The sequence below is a fragment of the Callospermophilus lateralis genome, chromosome 9 (assembly GCF_048772815.1).
Source record: "Callospermophilus lateralis isolate mCalLat2 chromosome 9, mCalLat2.hap1, whole genome shotgun sequence".
NCBI lineage: Eukaryota > Metazoa > Chordata > Mammalia > Rodentia > Sciuridae > Callospermophilus > Callospermophilus lateralis.
Window position 1 is genome coordinate 14,857,925 of NC_135313.1, and position 18,182 is coordinate 14,876,106.

General features: G+C 37.4%; 1 protein-coding gene across 1 annotated transcript in view; it reads right to left on the reverse strand.

Annotated features, from left to right (window-relative positions):
* Positions 1 to 580: 580 nt before the first annotated feature.
* The window catches only part of Mogat1 (monoacylglycerol O-acyltransferase 1), a 44,823-nt gene continuing 27,221 nt past the window's right edge, over positions 581 to 18,182 (reverse strand). Inside the window, exon 6 of the mRNA XM_076866546.2 lies at positions 581 to 735. Within this exon, the coding sequence (XP_076722661.2) occupies positions 581 to 735 (155 nt within the window). The remainder of the gene's footprint in view (positions 736 to 18,182) is intronic.

Genomic DNA, 18,182 nt, shown 5'->3' on the forward strand with positions numbered 1-18,182 from the left:
AAAGTGTTGGACTATTATATAAAAATGATCTAAAGGATCAAATTATCTAAGCATTTAAAGTGCCATTATTCACTAACAAATGGTCTGTTCAAACAGAAAAAAAAATATTTCCTCTAACTCTTTATATGGCAAATTTTTTATGCACTGTATCCTAAATGCTCCAGCTGGCTAAACCACAGCTGTTAGACTTAGTAAAAACATCACCTTAGATAATTGTAATCATTAGTGAAAGGAGCTAATGACATTTTGAAGCTGTCACTTTTTTTCTTTTTTCTTTTGAATACATGAATAATTCCAAACCTTTTCATAACCTGTAAAATGATTTATTCTGCCTTAATGAGGAAGATTATTAAATTAGTCATCTCTAACCTTTTCCTACAGTCATCTACCACATTTTTATTTACCCCAGATAAAACATCAACATGGGTCACCATAAATGATATTTTCCAGTTGCAAATTTGATTCCATTGTCCAAAGGTAAAAACAAAAAAAAAAAAAAAAACAAACCAATAAACTTATTTAAAGTGTTTATTCTTTCAAGGGTTGCTCTTGTGCTCCTTAATGCCTTACAAGAGTAAAATCATTTAAAAATGAGAGTTTCATGCTCTGGAATTCCATACTTCCCCTTGTGCTCCTCAAATAATTTCCTTAGTTCCTCCATATAGGTCTGATGCAGCTCTTCAATCTGCTCCGGCGTTGGGTGCAGAGTCTGCTGAACGGGAATGGGGCGGCCAACTGCAAAAATAGACAATACATCACGCGTGAGGAACCAGAAGCACTCCACACAGCCTCCTGCCTCTAATGGACAGCTGTGGGAAGACCTGCCAATCAGAAGCCCCACAACGGCTCACTCCAATCCTTCCTGCATTTTACTGGCTGCCTACAGCGGTCACACCATCCCACTCATTAACAAATGCAGGACTTTCCTTCCCAGCAGACACTGGGTTGTCAGTCTCCTTGTGGTTTTGACTTTGAGTCAAAGGAGCTACTGTGCTGACTGCAGCTGTGAGGTAAGTGTGCATAGCTGTGTGTCCACGTCACCAGCACTGTCCCTCTGGCACAGCTGTCAGCCAGACCACAGTGCTGTCATTATTACTGAGCAAGAAATCCTCAAGTCATGTGGCACCCCTCTATTCTGCCTCCTGTTAATGTCTTCCTAAATAATGAAAATGTACCTAACCTCACAGTTAAGTCCTGCGCTAGGGAAACGCAGAGTCATAAGGACTCCGATGTTTGTAATAGTGGAAATCTACAAAGCAACTAAAAGTTTCAACGGAAATAAAAATCCTAAAGTAAACCATGCAACAACATTCATTCAGCGAAATCCTAGGCATCGACTTCTTAAAAGGGAAAATAATATAAATATGAAATATGTGTACAAACACAAAAGCATAAAATGTGTTAAGTGGAAAAAATAAGCTGTAAGAGAAAGTATGATCCTATTTATGAAAAAACAATTCCCTATATTTCTAAGTGCACTAATGACTTTAGTGCATAGGGGGAAAAGTTTGAAAAGATGCTAACAGTTCCTTGTAGGTGAGGAGGTAGGGATGGGGGAACTTCCATTTTACCTGTATTTCATGAATTATTACAAGTAACAAAATATTTGTGTTTTGCCTGTTTAGTTAAAAACATAGTAATTAATTCAAAATAAATCTTGTAGCTTCTATACATATTTTAAAAGATGTTTATATAATAAGTGACTTACACATCACTTGTAGAGAATATAAAAAGGCACAAGACTTTGGTGCTTGCCCCCACTCCACCCCCTACTGGTCTGATGCTGCTACTGATGTCAAGGGTTGAAGATGGCTAGAGAGTCAACCGCAGGGCCAGCAGCAAACTGCTATTTCTGACCTTTGGTTAACTGGGGCATGAAGTCAATACATGAGGCTGTAAGCAATGAAATTAACACACACTGGAGAGGGTGCTTTTGTGTTACCCTGAGTCATGCCTTGCTACATACAGAGCTCAGGTCTATGCCGGTAATAGAAGGTGGATAGTTAATAAAAACTGAGCAAAAGTAACGGAGCAGGAAGAAAGTGATTAATGACATTAGTATGGGCATGGAGAAAGGAGTGATACACACACCTTAAAGGCAACATTAATAATCTCAAACTGCTAAGGATTTCACCAGAGACAGCCGCCAGAGGCTTATAAACAGTTTTTTTTTTTTCATAGTTTGTAAGTCAGACTTATAATAGTAGTCATCAGTCCTTTAGAACCCATCATCCCAGAGGTGGAACACCTACAAAAATTTAGAGTAATAATATAATTCTAGGGGGCTGGAGTCGTGGCTCAGTGGTAGAGCACTTGCCTAGCATTCATGAAGCACTGGGTTCGATTCTCAGCACCACATATAAATAAATAAATAAAGGTCCATTGACAACTAAAAACATATATTTTAAAAAATGGTATAATTCTATAATGATAATTTTATAATTATGTTATAATAATATATAATATAATAATAATATGTAAAATCTAGATTATGATTTCCAAACTATCTAAATGCAACTGTGTCAATTTCATTGAAATAGTCGAGAATTGAAATCTTGGAACTCAATGGGTTAACTCAGCATAAGGAACTGGAAACAACGATCGACAAGCACCAGGTGGGTCTGGGTTTATTCTTAGCTCATCAGCAAGTACGCTGAGCAACTAACTTTCTCTCTGTTCCTAAATTTTTACATTTTTCTGGGATAAAAGAATAGAGCTTGATCTGGAAGCATCCTTCCAGCTCTGAACTTTGAGGAAAAGATTTTGAGAAATATCCATGTAAATCTACTAGCAAATTTGTGGTTTTATAGAAATAGCTGGTTTATTCTTAGTGAAATTATCCCAATGAGAGGTCTTTGTAAGGCTTCAGGGTGGGTGGGGATTAACAGAGAGACAGGTGGTCTAAGAGGATGAAATGTGTTGCTCCCAGATTACTTTAATTAGGAGCTGTGCATTCTGAATTAGTGAGTCATCTTTCCTAGGAGCTTTCCTGCAGTTAATTCCAGTTCTGTTCTTATTAATTCTTTTATTGTTTCTCAGATGATATTTTCAAAAAGCTCAAGTGTGCCATATATAGTGACTTTAACATAAGACTTTTCCCGTTAAACTGTAAGTTGGACAGAGTCTACTTGCCTTTCCCTTATTTACTTGTATAGAAACCAAGGTGCTAAAAGTTACTAACTACATACAAAAAAAATTAACATTAAATCTAGAGGAGGAGCAGATGACAGCAACCCCAGCCCACCACATGGTAGGAGGAGAGCGACTCCGGCCCCTGTGGGGTAGGAGGATGGGAACTGCTCTGCGGCTTCATCTATCAACACGTGGGGTGGCTTTACCCACTGGCTTCCACCTAGTGACAACAGCCAGGACCATCTTCTAGGTTCCTGTAGGCAAGGTATTGGTAACCTGCAGGGACACTACAAGATTATGAGATAGAAACTATAATACCTCAAATCCACACTGCTAGAGAGGAAAGCACAGGGACAACATGAAGAAACAAGGGAGGAGAGTGCCCAAAACTGATACAATAATAGATTCCACTGACAGCACAGTAGATGCAGTGTCAGAGAAGGAGTTCAGAATGTAAATAGCTAAAATGATCTGCAAAGCAAAGAAGGAAGTAAGAGAACAAATACAGGCAACAATTGACCACTCCAACAAAGAGATACAAGAGGGAATACAGGTAGCAAAATATTACTTCAAGAAAGAGATAGACAGAAATCCTTGAAATGTAGGAAACAATAAACCAAATAAAAATTCAATAGAAAGCATCAACCAGAGACTAGATCATTGGAAGACAGAACTTCAGGCAATGAAGACAAAATATGTAATCATGAAAATAAAGTTAACCACACAGTGAAGATGCTGAGAAACCATGGAAAAGAACCTCCAAGAATTATGGGATGATAAGAAAAGACCAAATCTAAGAATTATTGCATAGAATAAGGCACAGAGATACAAACAAAAGGAATGAACAATCTAGGCAATAAAATAATATCAGAAAATTTCCTAAACATGAAGAAAGAATTGTAAAATCAAATAAAAGAGGCTTACAGGACAACAAATATACAAAATTACAACAGATCCACACCAACACATATTATAATATAAATGCCTACCATACAGAATAAGGATAGAATTTTAAAAGCCAGAAGGTAAAGTTTCAAATTACATATAGAAGGAAACCAATTCAGATCTCAGTAGATTTCTCAACCCAGACCATCAAACCTAGGAGATCCTGGAACAACATATACCAAGCTCTGAAAGAAAATGGATGCCAACCAAGAATCTTATATCCAGCAAAATTAATCTTCAGATTTGATTCAAAAATAAAAACCTTCTATGATAAACAAAAATTAAAAGAATTAACCATGAGAAAGCTTGTACTACAGAATGTTCTCAGCAAAATATTTGATGAGGAGGAAATAAAAAACAACAATGAAAATCAACAAAGGGAAGAACTACACTAAAGGAAATTCAATCAAAGGAGAAACCAAGTCAAGTTAAAAACCAAAAATAAACCAAAATGACTGGGAATACAAACCATGTCTCAATAATAACCCTGAATGTTAATGGCCTAAATCTATCAACTTAAAGGCATAGTCTGGCAGATTGGATTAAAAAAAATCCAACAATATGCTGCCTTTAAGAGACTCATCTCATAGGAAAAGATACCTATAGATTGAAGGTGAAAGGATGGGAAAAAACATATCACTCACATGTGCCACATAAACAAACAGGGGTTTCCATCCTAATATCAGATAAACCAAAGTTAGTCATAAGAGATAAAAAAAAGAACATTTCATACTGCTTAAGGAAACCATACATGAATAAGACATAACAATCATAAATATCTATGTCCCAAACAATGGAGGTTCTACATATATCAAACAAACCCTTCACGATTTCAAGAAGCAAATAGATCACAACACAATAATACTGAGTGACTTTAACACACTTCTCTCACCACTGGATAGATAGTCCAAACAAAGACTAAACAAATTACAGAACTCAATAATACAATTAATGACTTTGACTTAACAGACATATATAGAGTATCTCATCCATCATCGAATGAATACACCTTCTTCTCAGCAGCACATGGATCTTTCTCTAAAATAGACCATATATTATGTCACAAAGAAACTCTCAGCAAATACAAAATAAATAAATAAATAAAGATACTATCCTGTATTCTATCAGATCATAATGGAATAAAACTAGAAATCAATGATAAAATAAAAAAAATAGTAGCTACTCCAATACCTAGAGACTAAGTAATATGATGTTGAATAAGCAGTGGGTAGCAGAAGACATCAGACAGGAGATGAAAGAATTCTTAGAGGTCAATGAGAACACCAATACAACATATCAAAATCTCTGGGAGTGCTAAGAGGAATGTTCATTTCATTGAACTTCATTCATTAAAAGAATAAAAAGTCAACAAATATATGACCTAACATTACATCTCAAAGCCCTAGAGAAAGAACAAATCAACATCAAATGCAGTAGAAGATAGGAAATAATTAAAATCAGAGCTGAAATCAATGAAATTGAAACAAAAGAAATAATTTTTAAAAATTGACAAAACAAAAAGTTGGTTCTTTGAAAAAATAAATAAAATTGGTAAACCTTTAGCCACACTAACAAAGAGAAGGAGAGAGAAAACTCAATTACTAAAATTAGTGATGAAATCATGATGGACACTATTGAAATGCAGAAGATAATTAAAAACTATTTTGAAAATTTATACTTCAATAAAATAGAAAATCTCGATGACATTGACAAATTTCTAGAAACATGTGATCTACCCAAACTGAATCAGAAGGACATACACAATCTAAATGGATCAAGTTCAAGCAAAGAAATAGAAGATGCCATCAAAAACCTACCAATCAAGAAAAGCCCAGGACCAGATGGATTCTCAGTTGAGTTCTATAAGACCTTCAAAGAAGAACGAATCCCAATACTCCTCAAATTTTTCCATGAAATAGAAAAGGAGAGAACACTTCCAAACTCATTCTATGAGGCTAGCATCATCCTGATACCAAAACTAGATAAAGACATATCAAGGAAAGAAAACTTCAGAACAATATCCCTGATGAACATAGATGCAAAAATTCTCAATAAAATCCTGTCCAATTGCATATAAAAACATATTAAAAAGATAGTGGGCGACAGCCGCCCAGCCAGACCGGAGCAGGAAGCCGCGACAGCCGCCCAGCCAGACCGGAGCAGGAAGCCGCGACAGCCGCCCAGCCAGACCGGAGCAGGAAGGCGCCAGCCGCTCAGCCAGACCGGAGGAGAAAGTCCGGTCCCGCCCAGAGCGCTAGTCTCCAGGAAGCCCATCAACCCTTAAAACCCATCAAAGTGGGTGTGGCTACCAGCACAGTTGCGGCTGATCCAGGTACCCGGTTTCCAACTCCCCCACCCTTAGCTGCGATAACTCAAAATATTTCCCACAAGCTTTTGGGGATTGTAGCTATCAACACAAAACAACAACTCTAGAGGCACCTGGTTTCTACCTCAGAGACTAGAGTAGGGAAGATACAGGTGGAAGCTCATTTCCCTTCACACTGGCTATACCCACCACCCTGAATACAGAGGCTCAAACTAGGAATAGACAACGCCACCTACTGGAAGCAAGGAAAACAGTGTTCTGAGAGACTTTTTTTTTTTTCCTCTCTTTCTCTTTTCTTCTCTCTCTTCCACAACTTCAGCATATGTGAAACCAAGAACTGAGCATGAACAAATGAATTACCAAAGTAATATAATATAGAGGAATTGCATATACCCCACCTCCCCCCATTTTTTTTTCTGTATTTCTATCTTACTTCCCTTTCCCTTCTCTTATTTCTCTTTTCTTCCTTGTTATTTCTTTTCTTTTCTTTTCTTTTTTAATTCATATTCTCTCTATACCACTTTCAATCTCCTAACTTTTGCTATCTATACATAGGGTAACTATCTAAATAGGAGGTTGAGTCTATACATTCTTCCATAAATTACCAGTCGAGTGGTTAGAGTTCTCCAAAGGTGCTAAGTTAGTTTAACCTCATTCCCTCACTCCTTTCTCTTTAAATATAACATCCTTCGTCTGAAATTAAGTTTTCTATATGCCACCAGATATGGTATGCCTTTTATGAAACTAAGGAATATATTCTTAAGTAATAATTAAATCCAACATCTATAGTCTTAGAATCTAACTATAAATGTATTAATAATGAAAACTTGTCCTTAGATAATGTACTGTTGATATTGGGATCTGTTAACATTGTCTTTCTCCGAAAAAGAGGGATATTGGAGCTATTCAAGAACAATACAGGGCTGGGGATGTGGCTCAAGCGGTAGCGCGCTCGCCTGGCATGCGTGCGGCCCGGGTTCGATCCTCAGCACCACATACAGACAAAGATGTTGTGTCCGCCAAATACTAAAGAATAAATATTAAAAAAATTCTCTCTCTCTCTCCCTCTTTCTCACTCTCTCTCACTCTTTCTTTAAAAAAAAAAAAAAAAAAAAAAAAAAGAACAATACAAATATATAAGGGGAAAAACATTAGCTCAACAGTTTCACAAAGCTAGAAAAAATCATGAGCAGTATGAAAAGACAAGGAAAGAAAGGACCACAAACAATACAGGTCAATTCAACATTAGATGAGGTAATATCTGCAGCTGATGGAATGTCAGACAAAGAGTTCAGGATATACATGCTTCAGATGATCTGGAGTCTCAAGGAAGACATTATTCATCAAATTCAGACAATGAAAAATCACTTGGACAATGAATTACATAAACAAATCCAAGAAGCAAAAGATCAACTCTATAGGGAGATAGAGGATATAAAAAACAAACAAACAGAAATCCTGGAAATGCAGGAAACAATAAACCAAATTAAAAACTCAAATGAGAGTATTACCAGCAGAGTTGAACACTTGGAAGATAGAACTTCAGACAACGAAGACAAAGTTTTTCAACTTGAAAAGAACATAGACAGCTCAGCGAGAATGTTAAGAAATCATGAGCAGAACATCCAAGAATTATGGGATAACATCAAGAAACCAAACCTAAGAGTTATTGGGATACAAGAGGGTACAGAGGTCCAAACCAAGGGAATGAGTAATCTATTCAATGAAATAATACTAGAAAACTTCCCAGACTTAAAGAATGAAAAAGAAATCCAAATACTAGAAGCCTACAGGACACCGAATATACAAAATCATAAGAGATCCACACCAAGACATATAATAATGAAGATGCCCAACATACAGAATAAGGAGAGAATCTTAAAAGCCACAAGAGAGAGGAAGCAGATTACATTTAAGGGTAAACCAATCAGGATAACTGCTGATCTTTCAACACAGACTCTGAAAGCTAGAAGATCCTGGAACAACATATTTAAAACGCTGAAAGAAAAAGGGTTCCAACCAAGAATCATGTATCCAGCGAAATTAAGCTTCAGGATTGAAGATGAAATAAAAATCTTCCACGATAAGCAAAAGTTAAAAGAATTTGCAGCTAGAAAACCAGCTCTTCAAAACATCCTTGGCAAAACATTACAGGAAGAGGAAATGAAAAATAACAATGAAAACCAACAACGGGAGGTAGTACAATAAAGGAAAAACTAAGCATAGAGGAAAAACTAATCATGTTAAGTATCATACATAACCAAATATGGCTGGAAATACAAACCATATCTCAATAGTAACCCTAAATGTTAATGGCTTAAATGCACCAATCAAAAGACATAGGCTAGTAGAATGGATTAAAAAAAAAGATCCAACAATATGCTGCCTACAGGAGACTCATCTGAAAGGAAAAGACATACACAGACTGAAGGTGAAAGGTTGGGAAAAATCATATCACTCATACGGACCCCGGAAGCAAGCAGGGGTGTCCATACTTGTATCAAATAAAATAGACTTCAAGCCAAAGTTAATCAAAAGGGATAAACAAGGACAATACATACTGCTCAAGGGAACCATACGCCAACAAGACTTGACGATCATTAATATATATGCCCCAAACAATGGTGCAGCTACGTTCATCAAACAAACTCTTCTCAAGTTCAAGAGTCTAATAGACCACAACACAATAATCATGGGAGATTTTAATACACCTCTCTCACCAATGGACAGATCTTCCAAACAAAAATTGAATAAAGAAACCATAGAGCTCAATAATACAATAAATAACTTAGACTTAATTGATATATACAGAATATACCACCCAACATCAAGCGGATACACTTTCTTCTCAGCAGCACATGGATCCTTCTCAAAAATAGACCATATATTATGTCACAGGGCAAAGCTTAGCAATTACAAAGGAGTTGAGATACTACCATGCATTTTATCTGATCATAATGGAATGAAATTGGAAATCAATAATAAAATGAGAAAGGAAAAACCCTACATCACATGGAGATTAAACAATATGCTACTGAATGAACAAAGGGTAACAGAAGACATCAAAGAGGAAATTAAAAAATTCTTAGAGGTAAACGAAAACTCAGAAACAACATATCGAAATCTTTGGGACACTATGAAAGCAGTACTAAGAGGAAAATTCATTTCATGGAGTTCATTCCTTAAAAGAAGGAAAAGCCAACAAATAAATGACCTCATACTACACCTCAAAGCCTTAGAAAAAGAAGAACAAATCAGCAGCAAATACAGTAGAAGGCAAGAAATAATTAAAATTAGAGCAGAAATCAATGAAATCGAAACAAAAGAAACAATCGAAAAAATTGACAAAACTAAAAGTTGGTTCTTTGAAAAATTAAATAAGATTGATAGACCACTAGCCACACTAACAAAGAGAAGAAGAGAGAGAACCCAAATTACTAGCTTACGGGATGAAAAAGGCAACATCACAACAGACAATTCAGAAATACAGACGATAATTAGAAATTATTTTGAAACCCTATACTCTAATAAAATAGAAGATAGTGAAGGCATAGATAAATTCCTTGAGACATATGAACTACCCAGATTGAATCAGGAAGATATAAACAACCTAAACAGATCAATATCAAGGGAGGAAATAGAAGAAGCCATCAAAAGACTACCAACCAAGAAAAGTCCAGGACCGGATGGATATACAGCAGAGTTTTACAAAACATTTAAAGAGGAACTAATACCAATACTCCATAATCTATTTCAGGAGATAGAAAAAGAGGGAGAACTCCCAAATTCATTCTATGAGGCCAATATCACCCTGATTCCCAAACCAGAGAAGGACACCTCAAAGAAAGAAAACTACAGACCAATATCCCTAATGAATTTAGATGCAAAAATCCTCAATAAAATTCTGGCAAATCGTATACAAAAACATATCAAAAAGATTGTGCACCATGATCAAGTAGGATTCATCCCTGGGATGCAAGGCTGGTTCAATATACGGAAATCAATAAACGTTATTCACCACATCAATAGACTTAAAGATAAGAACCATATGATCATCTCGGTGGACGCAGAAAAAGCATTCGACAAAGTACAGCATCCCTTTATGTTCAAAACATTAGAAAAACTAGGGATAACAGGAACTTACCTCAAAATTATAAAAGCTATATATGCTAAGCCTCAGGCTAGCATCATTCTAAATGGAAAAAAACTGAAGGCATTCCCTCTAAAATCTGGAACAAGACAGGGATGCCCTCTCTCACCACTTCTATTCAATATAGTTCTCGAAACACTGGCCAGAGCAATTAGACAGACGAAAGAAATTAAAGGCATAAAAATAGGAAAAGAAGAACTTAAATTATCACTGTTTGCGGATGATATGATCCTATACCTAGAAGACACAAAAGGGTCTACAAAGAAACTACTAGAGCTAATAAATGAATTCAGCAAAGTGGCTGGATATAAAATCAACACGCATAAATCAAAGGCATTCCTGTATATCAGCGACAAATCTTCTGAACTGGAAATGAGGACATCTACCCCATTCACAATATCCTCAAAAAAAATAAAATACTTGGGAATCAACCTAACAAAAGAGGTGAAAGATTTATACAATGAAAACTACAGAACCCTAAAGAGAGAAATAGAAGAAGATCTCAGAAGATGGAAAAATATACCCTGTTCATGGATAGGCAGAACTAACATCATCAAAATGGCAATATTACCAAAAGTTCTCTATAGGTTCAATGCAATGCCAATCAAAATCCCAACGGCATTTCTTGTAGAAATAGATAAAGCAATCATGAAATTCATATGGAAAAATAAAAGACCCAGAATAGCAAAAGCAATTCTAAGCAGGAAGTGTGAATCAGGAGGTGTAGCGATACCAGATTTCAAACTGTACTACAAAGCAATAGTAACAAAAACAGCATGGTACTGGTACCAAAACAGGCGGGTGGACCAATGGTATAGAATAGAGGACACAGAAACCAATCCACAAAATTACAACTATCTTATATTCGATAAAGGGGCTAAAAGCATGCAATGGAGGAAGGATAGCATCTTCAACAAATGGTGCTGGGAAAACTGGAAATCCATATGCAATAAAATGAAACTGAATCCCCTCCTCTCGCCATGCACAAAAGTTAACTCAAAATGGATCAAGGACCTTGATATCAAATCAGAGACTATGCGTCTGATAGATGAAAAGGTTGGCTCCGATCTACATATTGTGGGGTCGGGCTCCAAATTCCTTAATAGAACACCCATAGCACAAGAGTTAAAAACAAGAATCAACAAATGGGACTTACTCAAACTAAAAAGTTTTTTCTCAGCAAGAGAAACAATAAGAGAGGTAAATAGGGAGCCTACATCATGGGAACAAATTTTTACTCCTCACACTTCAGATAGAGCCCTAATATCCAGAGTATACAAAGAACTCAAAAAATTAAACAATAAGAAAACAAATAACCCAATCAACAAATGGGCCAAAGACCTGAACAGACACTTCTCAGAGGAGGACATACAATCAATCAACAAGTACATGAAAAAATGCTCACCATCTCTAGCAGTCAGAGAAATGCAAATCAAAACCACCCTAAGATACCATCTCACTCCAGTAAGATTGGCAGCCATTATGAAGTCGAACAATAACAAGTGCTGGCGAGGATGTGGGGAAAAGGGTACTCTTATACATTGCTGGTGGGACTGCAAAATGGTGAGGCCAATATGGAAAGCAGTATGGAGATTCCTGGGAAAGCTGGGAATGGAACCACCATTTGACCCAGCTATTGCCCTTCTCGAACTATTCCCTGAAGACCTCAAAAGAGCGTACTACAGGGATACTGCCACATCGATGTTCATAGCAGCACAATTCACAATAGCTAGACTGTGGAACCAACCCCGATGTCCCTCAATAGATGAATGGATAAAAAAAAATCTGGCATTTATACACAATGGAGTACTACGCAGCACTAAGAAATGACAAAATCATGGAATTTGCAGGGAAATGGATGGCACTAGAGCAGATTATGCTAAGTGAAGCTAGCCAATCCCTAAAAAACAAATGCCAAATGTCTTCTTTGATATAATGAGAGCAACCAAGAACAGAGCAGGGAGGAAGAGCAGGAGGAAAAGATTAACATTAAGCAGAGTCATGAAGTGGGAGGGAAAGGGAGAGAAAAGGGAAATTGCTTGGAAATGGAAGGAGACCCTCATTGTTATACAAAATTACATATAAGAGTTTGTGAGGGGAATGGGAAAAAAATAAGAAGAGAAATGAATTACAGTAGATGGGGTAGAGAGAGAAGATGGGAGGGGAGGGGAGGGGGGATAGTAGAGGATAGGAAAGGTAGCAGAATACAACAGTTACTATTATGGTATTATGTAAAAATGTGGATGTGTAACCGATGTGATTCTGAAATCTTTGTAATGTTTTGAATAAAAAAAAATTAAAAAAAAATTAAAAAAAAAAAAAAAAAAAAAAAAGATAGTGCACCACGGTTAAGATGTGTTCATACCAGGAATGCAAAGTTGGTTCAATATACAGAAATCAATAAATGTAATATAGCACATCAATAGGCTTAAAGACAAGAATCATATGATTATCTCAATAGATACTGAAAAAGCATTCAATAAAATACATCACCTCTTCATGTCCAAAACACTAGAAAAACTAGGAATAGTAGGATCATACCTCAATATTTTTTGAGGCAGATCATACCTCAAAAAAATTGTAAAAACTATCTATGCTAAGCCCAAGGCCAACATCATTCTAAACAGAGAATAATTGGAAGCATTCCCTGTAAAAACTGGAACAAGACAGGGATGCCCTCTTTCATCACTTCTATTCAATGCAATCCTAGAAATTATAGCCAGTGCAATCAGACAAACAAAAGAAATTAAAGGGATACACATAGGAAAAGAAGAAGTCAAATATCACTATTTGCTGATGATATGATTCTATATTTTGAAGATCAAAAAAATCCCACCAGAAAACTTCTAGAACTAATAAATGAATTCAGCAAGGTAGCAGGATATAAAAAAAAAAAAAACACCCATAAATCAAATGCATTTCTATGCATAAGGGGTTGAATCCAGTGAAAGAGAAATTAGGAAAATTTCCCTATACAAAATTGCCTCAAAAAATATAAAATACTAGGGAATCAATTTAACAAAAGAGGTGAAAGACCTCTATAATGAAAACTACTGAATACTAAAAAAGGAAATTGAAGAAGACCTTAGAAGATGGAAAGATCTCCCATGCTCTTGGATAGGAAGAGTTAATATTGTCAAAATGGCCATACTACCCAAACTGTTATAAGATTTAATGCAATTCCTATTAAAATCTCAATGACATTCTTCATAGAACTATAAAAAGCAACCATGAAATTCATTTGAAAAAATAACAGACCCAGAATAGCTAAAGCAATCCTCAGCAAGGAAAGTGAAGCAGGAGGCATCACAATACCAGAAAAACAAACAAACAAAAAAACCCTATCAATAAGTGGGCTAAGGAACTGAACAGACACTTTTCAGAAGAAGACACTTTTCTAGATGTGATCAACAAATATATGAAAAAATGTTTAACATCTTTACTAACTAGAGAAATGCAAATCAAAACTACTCTAAGATTTCACCTCATTCCAGTCAGAATGGCAGTTATCAAGAGTACAAGCAACAATAAGTATTGGAGAGGATGTGGGGAAAAAGGTACACTCATACATTGCTGTGGGATTGCAAATTGGTGAAACCACTTTGGAAAGCAGAGTGGAGATTCCTCAGAAAACTTGGAAAGCAACCACCATTTGACCCAGGTACCACTCCTCGATTTATACCCAAATGACTTAAAATCAGTATACTACAGTGACATAGCCACACCAAGGTTTATAGTAGCTGAATTCACAATAGCTAAATTGTGGAACCAACTTAGATGTCCATCAGTAGATGAATGGATAAAGAAACTGTGGTATATATACACAATGAAATATTATTCAGCATTAAAAGAGAATAAAATTGTGGCATTTGCAGGTAAATGGATGAAGTTGGAGGATATTATGCTAAGCAAAGTAAGCCAATCCCAAAAAACTAAAGACTGAATGTTTTCTCTGATTAATAGATGCTTCTATGATGGGGGAGGGGGTCATGGGAAGAATGGAGGGTCTTTGGATTGGGCAAAAGGGAGGGTAAGGAGGGGTTATGAGGGTAGGAAAGATGGTGAAATGAGATGGACATCATTACCCTAGGTATATGTATGACTGCACAAATGGTACATCTCTGTATTTTGTACAACCAGAGAATTGAAATGTTGCACTCCATTTGTGTACAATGATTTGAAGTGCATTCCACTACAATGTACAACTAAGTAGAACAAATTTTAAAAATCAATACAATAAAAAATTTTAAAACTAGCACTCCTGCCTCTTATTAGTAAACTAACCCCAAACTGGATTATAGGATAAGAACTCTTTTTCAATTGCTTTTTAAGGATAAACCAGAGGTAACAAAACAAACATTTGCTCATCATGATCACATGTTGACTGACGAACTCAAGGCAGCCCATCATGCAGAAAAGAGGTTGGGAACCACCAAACTTTGAGCAGTGGGAATAACTTCCGTTCTAAGTTCAATTCCACTCTTGCTGCTCTGAAGCTAAATTGCACTTGTACTGGACATAGATCTATTATTTAAGGTGGGTCTACTAGATGTCATTAAACTGACTCCATGAACAACTGAGTGAGCTGCCACTTCTGTCCCTGTTGCACAAAACAATGAAGCTGTTAGCTAGTCCGAAGAAAAACATCATGAACTCAAATAACAGTGTCAGAAATCTAAAACCTGAGAGATTGGCCAAAAGGCAATGAGCGGGGACACTCATGTCCCCTCCTCCATAGGCCTCAACGGGGTCACTCTTCCTTCTGCAGAAGGGAGGGCAGGTGGAGGGAATAGCTGATCAAAGCTGTGGCTCTGAGTCTCCTATGGTGCTTCAAATCTAGCTCTCCTGTGACTTAGTCCTGAGCTTTTAGAAGCAACACTGAATGTCTTGGGGCCTCAGCATCTTGAGAAGCTGGTGTGTTGTAGGTTTCATCGTAGTTCCGTTCTTACTAACTTTAGTGCTGAGGATTCAATGAAAAGATTAATCTGAAACTGTTCTGAACTGAATTATCACATATTGGGATATTCCAAGAAAGGTCCCTGAAGCCCTTAAAAGATCAAAATCCTGGGCTGGAGTTGTGGCTCTGTGGTAGAGTGCTTTCCTATCACGTGTGAGGCATGGGGTGTGATCCACTGTGACACATAAAAAAGTAAATAAATAAAATAAAATTATTATATCCAACTACAATTAAAAATATTTTTTAAAAAAGACCCGAATTCTCTCTCTTTGCAAAAAGTAGACTGTTTACTACTATGGAGAGGGGGGGGGGGAAGCTTTCAACACAGAGTTATTTGCAAACTGCTGCAAAATCTCTCCTCGCAACACAAAGGGAAAAACAGCTGCACCAGGCTGCTCCTGGAAGTGGGACCTCCTTGCCTTGGAAAAACCAGCCAATGCCTACTGTGGGAGAGCCAGGAAGCAGAGCTGTTGCTGTTTCATTGCTCTGTACAGCTCGCATGCTCACCTCCTCCATTTCCAACTCCATCCAACACCTCAAGACTAGTGTGAGTTTGCAGCCTTACCCAACAGTCTTGCTCCCGGGTCCACGGTGCTGCTCTGTGTTTACCTAAGATGGAGAATGAGAAACTTGGTGGGCCTCAGTGTCCACAGCTGGCCAAGAGCTTGGCAATGGGGATGAGTTTGTTCCCATGGAGGCAAAGAGTAAGTCTTCCACAATTAAAAAAAAAAAAAAAAAAGAAATCCTGTCTGACTTTTCTGTAGTTAAAAGATTCTGTAGAGTTTCCGACTCTGTCTTATCTAGGGACTGCTCTTTCTTAAGATGCTGTGTGGCTGCAGACAGAATGGGCAGGGGGCTCGTGCACAAGTTTGGGAGCCAGATGAGACCTGAGTTCAAATCCAACCTCTGGCTCATGGTGGAGGCTCAAAAGACGCCTGAAGTAAGCCCAATGTGTGCCCAATGTGTGTCAGTACGGGACACATCCACAGTACGTTCCCTGGGCACTTCTGTATTGTATTGGGCACCCTGAACATGTCACTGTGGCATATGGATTATCTTGAGCTAGAAACACTTAAAAACACTACAGAAAGTATTTTTGCGTTATAAAAAGGGCATTCCGACTTCTCCTTTCCTTCTCCAAAGCAGGAAATAAAACTGCTACGTGAAGGATGCGCTCCTTATATCAAGAAGAAATATTCTTATCACCAGAGTGGGAGTGGGAGTCAGGCCAGGAGAAATCGGTTCAGACCTTATGAGCATAACTCTTACCTTCCTTTAGTCTCTGCATCTGTTTTAGCTAGTTCCCACAATCGCCTGTCTTTGTTCAAGCTGCACATAGGCATTCGGGCCTAGCCACTCGGTGGGCCTCCACAGGTGCTCCCAGGTACATGTGAAAATCTGAATGTTTTTCTGTTATCTGACTCATCTCCAGGGAATTCTCAGGCCCAGCTGGAGATCCTAAGAAGGTGGAGGTAAAGTCTTGCCTCCTCTAATAAGTCTCTTTCACATATATTATCTCCTTTTATCCCTTTCATTTTATAATTAAGGCTTAAATTAAGTTCCCCTTCTTTTCCTTCCAGTTCAGAAAATCCCTCACCCTATTTTTTCCCATCAGAATATGATGACTTGAGCGATAACTGTCCTCCCGTGGTTCCAAGTCAGTTTTACATAAACGAAGTACATTCCCATCCTGTTTAAATCAGCTTTGGCATCACAGTGACCAAAACACCTGACAAGAACTTAGGGGGGGGAAAGTTAATGGGGGTCTCATAGTTTCAGAGGTCTCAGTCCATAGATGGCAGACCCCAAAATTGGGGCCCCAGGTAAGGCAGCATTTTATGCGGGAAGGGCTCATGGTGGGGCCAGGACACAAAAGGGAAGAGGCCACAGGACAGATGCACACTCCCAGTGACCCACCTCCTCCAGCCATGCCACCTGCCTGCAATGACCACCCAGTTAGTCCATCACATGAGGACTGACTGATGAGGTTACAGCTCTCACAGTCCCATCATTTCACCTCTGAACATTCCTGCATCTATAGAAGCTTTGCAGGGGACACCTCAGATCCAAACCATAACATATCCCTGTCATTTTTATTTTTTAAAAATTCAAACTTGTGGAAAGCACACTATAATAAGCACTTGCATACTCCATCTAGACCCAACAATTTCTAGCATTTTCTGCATATGAGCACATATACATGTTAAAAAAATGTATATATGTGTGTGCATATATATATATATGTATACATATATATATATGATTATTTTTATTTTTGTCCAAGTGTTGGATAAGTTGTGGGCATGAATGATTCAATCATGTGAATCATCCCTAGATATTTCAGGCTACCTTACCTAAAAGAACAGTGTCCTAGATAACAGCACCATTATTATGCCCAAGAATCTGAACCTCCACGCAAATTATTATGCACTTAATCCACATTCAAACTTTCTCAATAGTCTCAACATCTTTTATGGTTGTTCCCCACCCACATCCACGACAGCTGTTGTGTGTCTGGAGCATCCCCTCCTCTTTGTCTTTCATTACAATATTTTTAAAGAGTTCAGGCCAGATGTTTTATACGATGTCCCACAATCTGGATTAGTCTGATTATTTCCTCATGATTTGATTCAGATTAACATCTTGGCAAGAACACTTCCACAGGGAAAGCC